Source organism: Ptychodera flava, chromosome 4 (assembly GCF_041260155.1).
Source record: "Ptychodera flava strain L36383 chromosome 4, AS_Pfla_20210202, whole genome shotgun sequence".
Lineage (NCBI taxonomy): Eukaryota > Metazoa > Hemichordata > Enteropneusta > Ptychoderidae > Ptychodera > Ptychodera flava.
Window position 1 is genome coordinate 27,440,015 of NC_091931.1, and position 10,788 is coordinate 27,450,802.

The 10,788-nt window shown below is 37.1% G+C and overlaps 2 protein-coding genes across 2 annotated transcripts; both read right to left on the minus strand.

The window, feature by feature from the left end:
• Window positions 1-4,858: 4,858 nt before the first annotated feature.
• On the minus strand, window positions 4,859-7,149 carry LOC139131344 (sacsin-like). Its single transcript, XM_070697359.1, has 2 exons — window positions 5,654-7,149; window positions 4,859-5,344 (listed from the first exon to the last, which is right to left on the minus strand). Exon 1 carries the CDS (start codon window positions 7,118-7,120, stop codon window positions 5,663-5,665), a length of 1,458 nt encoding a protein of 485 aa, XP_070553460.1. The 5' UTR covers window positions 7,121-7,149; the 3' UTR covers window positions 4,859-5,344; window positions 5,654-5,662.
• A 176-nt stretch (window positions 7,150-7,325) lies between these two features.
• On the minus strand, window positions 7,326-10,265 carry LOC139132195 (sacsin-like). The gene has a single exon (XM_070698585.1). It carries the CDS (start codon window positions 10,263-10,265, stop codon window positions 7,326-7,328), a length of 2,940 nt encoding a protein of 979 aa, XP_070554686.1.
• Window positions 10,266-10,788: the final 523 nt, after the last annotated feature.

Below are 10,788 nucleotides of genomic sequence, written 5' to 3' on the forward strand. Positions count from 1 at the left end.
TGCGCTCTCAGATAGCCGTCTGTCGCCTCTGTCCAATATAGCTGTACACATAAAGGGGTTTCTGAACTTGGCCATGCGTAGGTGCACTGTATGGTGCATATAATTAGCCAGGTCAAACTGTGAGTAAGTTCAATACGATGTAAAAGCACATCGTTCAAGCCTGGAGATAGACATTCCGGCGGCATAAATTAACACACACCCGCACATAAGACACTGTTCTTGATAAAAAAATAAAACACTATTCTTCATTAGAAAAAGAACTTCACGTTTAAAAAAATTCCAAGAAGAATAAATGTGGTAAGGTAACCTTGAACTCATATTCTTTCTTGTTCTACTGTGACCAGTTTCGGGACCTAGTGATTATGATCCATGTTATATTCGCCAACCTGCTGGATGTCGAAATATGAAGTATTAACCGAAAAATACAATGCTTTGTTCAAGCCCCCCTCATGACTGCTTCTTGTCATGCCTTCTTTGCAAAAGTGGGGCGAGAACGCGCCATTTTTTTTACTTCCTGCCGACCGATCAGTCAGTTTGCTTTGCAAACTAAGTTAACCGTTAATTTCATGTGTTTTATTGAATTCTGGTTTACTTGATTGTTAGGTGAAGAAGTAATTTGTATAGGACACACCATCTTCATGATCTTACGACTTTAATACTGCATTTTCTCCATCATCTCCAGCGTGCTCTAGAGAGACAAAACAATCGGGGTGGACGCGAAGGATTTGAAGTGCTGCGCACGCTGACCAGCAACTATGTGTTTGACTGAAGAACGTCTGCCAACGTTATCGATGGCTAATTATGTAGTCCGAAGAGAAAGATAGTTATTAAAAGTGACACTGGACATGAGGGGTCTCATGAAAGACATTTCGATATGATTTTGGAACAAACAAACATAGTTCCGTCGAGAACAGGACAAAAAATAACAGAAAACTAGCCTAAAGTTACAGCTGCATGGTTGCCCCATGGTGATCGAGCGAGTAAATGTTTATTGAACGGGATTTTTGTCTTTGAAATACAAATGCCAAGAAAAAATAATGAGCATAGGTCACCAACATATCTTTTCGGTTAAACGCTGTTACAAAATTTGCAGTTTCTTCAAATTTTGTGAGTTACTTTAGTCAATAAATTGGGTCTGATGTGCAATGCACATTGAATTTGAATTTCTATAGAGAAATCACCCATCATACATAGTACATGCCACATGTTCTCGACCACATGCTTTTCATTTTCCCATTGTTTACAATTACGTCATATATGCACATGCTTACTTCTAATAATGTATCTTGATCGCACTATTATTCTGATGATGTACAAGTAGCTTGATCATCCTTTATTAATCCATCAGCCAGCACTGCGGGAAACGATTACTTTCTCTATGAAAGAATGTAAGCTTTGTTCATGGATTTGTACCATCATAATAAGTTCTTAGGAAGTTGCTGGTACGGCGTTAACGAATTTACACGTTTTCAAAACTTGTCAAGATACCTGAGAATATCTTTTCGAGATGATATTTGACTAAATAAGATAATCTTCATCAGTGTATATGGACACCAGTTGATAAAAGAATGAAACAAATATATGCAGCAACAGATAATGATTCGTTTTAATACAGTTACCTTCTAACAAACAACTACATAAAATAATTTCAAAATCTAAAATGCGACTTGGTCTAAAGTCAGTTTTTCTTACTTGTTATCATGTAATGCTACATATATCTGCAAACAGGAAAATTACGGTGAAATTGTCCGTCTTTGATAGCGACATCTTACAACCTACATAACGCTTTTGCTAATCTGTCATGGCGCCCTCTACTTCTTAGAGTAAAAACCACAGTAAGATCGTGTACCAAGGTTGCTGACAATCTCTCAGCAGTTGTTGATCAAACGGAATTCATTTGCTTTATGAAAATGACCACATATTTAAACAGAAAAATTATAGAAATTATTCATTAGATTGAAATGACGCTATAGGATTATTGAGCGCATTATCGATTGTGGGTATCTTGTTGATTTCTGGAATTATGTATTCAGATTATTATACATTTGGTAATTATGGAAAAGCGGTATAGGAAACACCTTCGGACAAGACAGCACCATGACTTTTGTAAGTACTAAGCTGTGACATGTTCGAGACCAAATTTTGGAATTAACGTAGCAGTTGAAAGGCGTTTGCATAACGCTTCAATAGTATAGTCCTCCATGATGGCGTTGACACAACCTGACATGAGCTGTTTACATATAACTGGGAAGGTTACGAACTTATATGAAGCCAAGTGAGCATAAACTAGGCCCCCGATCTTGTAAAACAACGTATAATAAAGTCAACGGCAAAACAAAGAGACAAACCAACACCCTCAAAATCAAACGAAACAAAGAGAAAAGAAATGACCGTCGAATAATATTTAAAAAATCTTGGATAAAGAAATGTTTCACCTTGTATTTTTGAAGGTCGAAAATTTCAATTTTCCCTGTAGAGATAACATAGGAATTTCGGTCTTTCTGAATTTCAAATATCGGTAAATTGTATTCAATAACACTTGAGTAGGTAAATTAAGATTCAGATGCACCTTCAGCAAGCAATTACATGTATACAAGTAGAAAAGAAGGCAGTAGCGAATATACATTTAACTTAAACAGCGTTTTCGATTCATCACTAGTAACCTTGTGAATTGTTATGTCAGAATTCAGAATAACATAGGGCCAAAGTCCCTGAAGCTACTATAGACATGGATACAAAATTAAGTATTTCCTGACTGTATGAAATTATCTCACTAAGGTCATCCTAGGGACATGTAAACCAAATATTAAAGCTGTCTGACCAGCGGTTTTGAAAAACAAGCGACTCAACAGTTGACAGAGCTCTGCTGTGTTATGTAGAGAATAACCTTCTGTGACACATGTATTGATGAAGAAGGTGGGTATCTTTGATAGCTCATTTCAGGATGGCCTGACCAAAAATGGAAAAAATTCCGTAAAAATACAGATTTGCATATTTCATCAGACTATATTAGTCTATGATAGCAAATAAACGAGACTTAATTACATTCTAATTAAAGTAAACAAGACTTGCTTAAATCAAGATTTACGTCATAAAAATACAGCATATCTGTCAGGTTATAAAGAATCTTGAGCTTGTTATCTTTTAATATCAGTATTTTATCCTATTAACCAAGCACATTTTAACTTTCAAATTAACATTGTAAGTAAGTTCTGTTGAATAAGTTGAGACTGTACGTACTCAGAGAAAGCACACTGAAGAGACAAATGTTTGAAACTTAAGAAGTTCAAGGTCATCAAAAGCATTATAAGGAATCATGTTACACTTTCATTGCACTGTTTACACAGATTGCATAATTGCTATAAATAGCACATGAGGAATTTTACAGCCCAGCTTTACCATAAAAACCCTATCACTTTGACCACTCTTTTAATTGACCACTCTATTTTTTCCTCAAAAGTAATCTTATTTTATCCTTACCAAGTCAACCATAAATGGAAATTAGAACTTTCTCTATCTCTATTTATTTGACCACCCTATCATGACAAACTATTATGAGCAATTTCTTTTAGATAACGTAAATGGTGGTTCAGAATATATCAAAGTTGGGATTCAGGAAAGTTGCCTTTACATGTTTTAATCCTCAATTCACTATGAACTGTCAAAAAAAGTTGAACTTTCTGATAATTCCACACTAAAATTATTTTGGCTTTGATGATTTCCTAATTAATTCAATTATTTAAAATCATATTAGTTATTTTTTTCTGGTGAATTGATAGGGTTTATACAGTACAAGAATTACATACAATGTAAGTCAAACTTTGACCAAAAATGACAAAAAAATTCCTTAAAAATACACATTTGCATATTTCATCACAATTTGAACAAATCTACGTTGGGTTATCCCTAGGGACCTGTATACCAAATAACAAAGCTGTCTGACCAGCGGTTGTGAAGAAGAAGATTTTTTACCAAAAACACCTTTTTGGCATTAATTTGCTATTTTCAACAATATCAAAAAATTAAAACAAAATAGTTTCTCAAAATCATATTTTTCATCTACACAACAAATATCAAATCAGTAAGTACTGCGGTTCTCAAGATATTGAGTGGACGGACGCCTCACAAACGGACATACATACATACATACATACATACATACATACATACAGACTGAACGCCGGACGGATACCCATCCCAATAGCTTCTATAGACTATAGTCTATAGTAGCTAATAACGATAGCTAAAGGCCTAAAGTTGACGCCACTTAGTTCGTATCAGAAGATTTGTGTCTGATAATTCATTCTTGGCAAAAAGTTTATGTAAGTCAAAAATCATAGAGTGCAATCACATTTAAAACTAACTAGTCTATCTCATTCTTAATTATCAGAATGCACTTTCTCTAAACTAATAGTATTCCTTATAATGGACTGGGATATGTTTCGTGCACCATCACCAATTAAAAAGAATACATGGAAATAAAATATGGATAAAAGTAGGGCTGAATGTCTGATTTTCTGATCAATGGATAGAACTTCTATATAAAAGGCATGTCATTGTGATATCCTGGTATCATGATATTGAAACATTCACATAAAGTAGTAAAAGTGAGGTCTAACTTTTCTCTTATATGTTGACTTTTACAAAACATATTTCGATGAGTTACCCTTGTTTGCAATTAAGCCATTGAATTCAGGAAGAGGCACACCAATATTCTTAACAGAATACAACATGAAACTATACTTATATGATCTGAGGATAAAAGGTGTTTCATTGACAGCTCCGGCTGCTGTCCCATAAAAGCATGTTCTTAAAATTTTCAGAGAAACACAATAACAGCTCTGATAAAAGGTTTATAAAATGGTTGATAATAATTTTAACATTGGGAAAGGACTCATCAGAGATGACCATAATCTGACAAAACATGAATAAAAGTGAAAGACCTTGCACAATCATTGTTCTGTAATTCAATCTCGAATGATTATCATAACTTAAATAAACTAAAGTCATTGACCACATTCTTTGTAAACCAGTCGATGGGGTTCAACTGCCTTGTGAACTACTTATTCCTAGTTTTAGCACGCATCCTAACCTATACTATTTACATTGAATGTAACACCATATGTTTACTTGGCATCAGGCATAAATTTAGCAACGACTGGGTTCTGATAAACATCTGCTTCAGCTCGATTTTGTAAATTTCAAACTATGTTCGAAAGGAAAACCGGATGCGGCAAAAAAAAATAATTAGCTTTTTAATTTGATTTCTGCATATCTTCCATGAAGTGTTGAAAGGAGTGCCATTTTCTCCTTTTCATACTTGTTAAGACATCTGTCGCAAAACCTGTAAGATAGAGCGATTATTAATGGTAAAAGGAAAAAGATAACATTTCTGTGCATCAATATACCTAGGTATAGCACCATTTATTAACCTCAAGTGAAGTTTAAAGTACGAAAGTAAATGTAGGAAGCTTTGTGCAGAAACATTCCTTTGATTGTTGTATCACTTTTTGTCTGTCACCTTGTTTCAGTTTAGTGCACATGGACTTCACAAGCTAAGAAAATGTTTCAATCGTGTTAGTGTATTTTTTGAAACTTTTTTCCCAATATAGTATTATTTTACCTGATGATTATTGTCAGTAAGTTTTTTTACCTTATTTGTCTAAAATTTCCGGATGCCAATGAAGTCCTTTATATGTTTCAGCATCTGTGACGCCACTTTGACTGCATCCTCTGCTTGTTGCTTCTTGTAGGAATCGCTTGGTATCAGATAATGGCGAGGATACCTGGTGTTGCTGAAGTCACAACCAAGTTTATCCAACATAGCTGTATCTTCGTCTAGTCCAGGTGGGCATGCAGAGTGTGTTTGAATCGCATATGCCAGTGACAACAAACTCGTACTGTCGTGCTTTGGTTTGCCATCAATAGAGTACTTCGCTGCTTTTAGTGCCTTTTCGGCTGCCTGGTGAACCTTGAAGCATACCCAATTGTAGGAGGGGTTGTCAATATTAAGGTCATTATTCGCTGACTGAAGATCTTGCTCTGCCTGCCTAAACCATACTCTAGCTTCTCGAGGATTTGGCGTAGTTGTGCAGAATGAAGGTGGGACATAGGAGTGGGAAGAACTCGTTGAACGATAATGTCTATTCCGATGTCTGTGGTAATGATTTTGATATGTTTCATGTTGTTGTCTATGGCGATGAGCTTCTGAATTCCATTCTTCATAGAACCTGCTGTAACTTTCCATATCTGGCTTCCCGCTCTCCAGTCTAGTAATTTCCTGCTGGAGGAACTTAAAAGCAGCAGTGGCAATGTCTTCATTGTCTAGATTCTTGTCTGGGTGCCACTGCTTGTACAGGCGTCTGATGACCTTCTTCCGTTCATCTTCTGTCAACTTGAAAGCAGCTTCTAATGTTTTCTTTATTTTAGACTTTGCGTCAGCTAGTGATATATCTTCTCTAGCCCTGGTTTCTGATTCATTATTCTCGCCTGCCCCAGTGTAAACTTCAAGATCTTTTGGTTTTGGTTCTTCGGGTCGCTTGAACTTAAAGAGATCATTGCAGCTTACTTCAACAGGCTCACTTCCTCCAGTATTGACCTTATACTTTCTTTTTAATCCAAGTGTATCATCTGAATCAGCATGAAGATCAAGTACTTCAATTACTTCAGCAAAAACATATTCTTCTGATTCACTTTCTGGCCCATCTCCTTCTTGTATAGATTTTCGTAATGCAACAACTTCACCTGCACGAAAACTGTTGATGGGATCATCGTTCAAAAGATGAACAATGTCTTCAGGAACTGGTTTACCCGGGGAAGTTACATTTTCTTTAACTCCCTCAATTTGGTCATATTCAGGTATATGGTAGACTTTAGAAAGGATGTCTTCAAAATGTTCAACACCTTCTGACAGCAGAGTGTGAATAATCAAACTGTCTTTTAGTTGCCAAGATATTATCTTGTTCACTTTAGTGACCAATTGTCCTAGCAGTCGACCATCCACTGGAATATCTCCGTGATTCAAATACAGGTCAAAGCCATCTTCACTTTTACTCATGAATATTTGTTGCTGTTTTTCACTTCCATCAATGTATTCTCCTGTAGATGGACTGTAAATCATTGTTCCAATTTCCTCATGCAATGGATCCTTAATTTTGTTTTTAACCGAGCAATCTGATCTTTCCTGACTGTATCAAGAAACTGAGCTCCTTGCTGATGTCTAATGATTCTTTTTAAAGCCAAGTTAAGTTCTTCACTGCTCAGCATTTCTTTGAAGTGGCAGATGTAATCACAAGACTCTGCAATACATGGCTTGGCATTAAGGCTTATTTTTCAGATACGACCTTTCCAACATCTTTTGGCCTGTGTTTTTCTGGTAGTAGGTCAACACTCATCTTTCCCTTCCTTTCATCACATCCGCATTCAGTAAGAGGCAGGATGAAATCATACTCTGATTGGTCAATTCGATGTATCAAATGATTACTGCCATGATATAATTCAGTAGATAACTTAAGCTTATTGGTTGTACTTGGCAAGTAGAGCCTGTCGACACTCTCACTGTTGTTTTCATATGTCTCATCACTAAGGTAATGAAACAAAGCCTTTGCAGCCAATAGCACTTTCTTTTTCTCATTTGGATGCATAGTGTTGTCTTTGCATCTGTCTTTGACTGAAGCTAGAACACATGCATATTGCTGAAATGTTGCATTCTCTTCAGTTCCCAGTTGTTGGAATAGTGCGTCATATGGCCCAAGAGCTCGTGGTGGTGTATACATATATGGCTGTAGGGCATCACTGGGTAGTGGGCCAAGCTTGTAAGCAAGTTGGTTGGCACGTACAAGCATTTTATTATCATCAACCAGTACTAAGGGTGTATTAGATAGCCTTGTCTTCAAATGTGTGTTATTTATGTTTTGTTGCAGATATTTATATATCTTAATCAACACAGACGACAGAGTCTCCCTTGTCTTCCTGGGAACACTGTCTTCAGTTTCAGGGCAGTTTTGCTTTGCCATCCGGTCACAAATATTTTGACAATGATTTATGACACTGTCAAGTGATTGTTTATCTGATATGCCAAGATATTGATGTAAGTCCACCTCCTTGTCGCTTATATATTCATATCGTCTAGGTATTGCCCAGTGTGGTAGAAGGAAACAGCTTGTCCAAGCTAATTCCATATGATGTTCAGATATGTTACCATTATAGCAGATAAAGGGTACGACATCAGTGCCTTCTCTCAGAAATGGAGGGTGTATATTACGTAAGTTATCTCTGACTCGCGCTGATGGAATGAACTTGATTTTTGAAATTTCTTTAAAAGTGTCTGGTGTACGCAAGTCATTGTTGCAGTCAAGTTCATCTGCTAGCAGTTTCGATTTATCTAGAATTCGTTTAAGAGCAGCAGATGTGCAACTTATGGCTGAGGCAGCAACTCTATTGACATATTGCAGAAACAAAGATTTCGTCACTGTTGTTTTCAAACCAAGTCTTTTTAAAAAGTTTATCCATCGGTGATCATTGGCGAAGTCTTTTGGTAGATGATAGAATTTATCCTCCATTTCCATAAACACTTTGTTGTTTGGATCAAAGAAATAGTCAGCCCTTTTCAGCAGGCCATCTTCTGAGGGAATCAATTCAACTGATGAAAGGATTCTTATGATGTATTCTTTTTGCTCGCTGTTCAAATGGGTTCGTACCAATGTATCTCTTATGTACTTCAGGTGAGCAACTCGAGATTGATGGGAAAATATGTGGAAATTGGGGATGATGTACATTTTGTACACATCAAAAACGTCGATAGCAGATGCTCCTATACCTTGAAGTAGCAACTGAAGATGATGTTTAGGAGATAAGAAAACACAGTTGCACTTGTTCCACAGGCCATCAGGAACTTCTGGAAATGATCCAGATAGCAAATGGCATTTGCTATAACTGTACAGGCTTGTTAATTCGCCACTGTGTTTCTCATAAAGTGGCAGCTTCTTCAGTATGTCAATATGCTGTTGGCTGTAACTTTTAATTTCCTCTTGAAAGTATTGAAGGAAGGTTTCAGCCTCAGGTATACTAATACTGTCAAAAGAGATTGACCTATTAGCCATCAAATAGTCAATCAGTGACAAGACATCCTTGCATTCTTCTGGAGATACCACATATGGTTGGAGTAGCTTTGCCACCATTTCCTTTGTACACAGTATGTGTTCAATGATTTCTTTTGAAACCTCTGGGCATCTCAGTTTCCTTAATAGTTGCACAACACGTAACTGAAAACCCCATTCATCTTCTTTCGAAAACAAATTGAGAACGTGCTTTCCATTTGACGGTGACATCAGTGATGACTCTGTGATCGGTATTATGGGCCATGACTGCAGGTGATGTAGTGGATCACCATCTGTTCTTGCACAAAGATATTTCCAAAGCAGCTGCAGCCATTGAACATATATCTCTTTGTTAGTCACATCTGAAAGTTTGATACTGTGAGGGACATTTTTCCATTCATCTGGAAGCACACTGCACAGATGCTGACTAAGTTCATGAGGTGTTAGGTCTTTCCAGACATTAACAGTAATAGAAGAGTCAAGTCTGTCCATGAATTTCCATAAAATCAAGTAAATGTCTGGACTGAGGAATTTGTGTTTTAGAGATGGTAACAGATCAGTAAACGCAGAAAGATAGGGTGCATCATAAGTCCCGAAAACACCGACTGTATTGTCAGCACATAACTGGAGTGGAAGTCCTATCAACTCTTTTGGATCTTTGATGCATGTGAGGACATACTTCAAGACTTCAAGGTATGATTTGACAGTTTTGTATGTTGAAACATCAATACCACAAGGTAGGTCTCCTACTGCACAGGGGTCAGAATGCATAAAATCCACAATAGATACTGGGGTCACCTCATGCACTTTAACACCAGAGTGCAAGAAGGAGTCATGTATTGTCATAGGTGAGGCAAGGAGGTTGAAACCAGATGCCATTAAGAATGATCTTATCAGCTTTCCTGTATTTCCCCTTTCTAACGAGTCAAAGAACACACTGTTATCTTCATTGACTGGTTCATGCCATGATATGACTTCTTCATCTAAACCACTGTGCTTGATCATTGGTAAAACTTTCACACGCATAGAGGCAATGTACACCATTGTTTGTTCTGCAAGAAAAGTCCACTCCCCTTTTCTTGTTCCTGTCACTTCAGCAACCTCTTTCCGTACTAATGGAAAAAGGCCATGGTACCATTCCAAATCCTTTGATTTCACTTCATCCATATCACTGTCCTCTTTTAAATTTACAACATACTTTTGAGCTGCAACACTTAACAAGGTGGAATATGCTGGAGCCAATGCCTTGCTGATTAGTTGTTCATTCCATGCACCCCGAAAGCTTTGTCTAGGACCTTCATCTCTCCATAGGTATCTGCGTGATCTGTCCAAGGCAAAGTGACCATTAACATTCACAGGCAAATTGGTTTCTATTGGAAGTGGAAGGAAACAGTATGCATACTTTTGCTTGGTTATTTTCTCTGCAGCAGATATAGGTGATGACATGCCAGGTCGTACGTAGGAAAGGGGTTTGTTGCAACAGGATTGTGGTCTGCAACCATGGCTGCCACTCCAGCTCTTGGGAGAAGTTTTCCAATATCTTCATGGGCCAGATGTTCGTCGGGTCTCTCTGAAAAACCGAACTGTTGGACTATCAACCAGTCTTCTTCTCGATGTTTTGAATCCTTAATACCGAGAAGGTAGTCAGTTACTTTAACTGGAATTTCAACCACTGTTGTATTCTTATGTT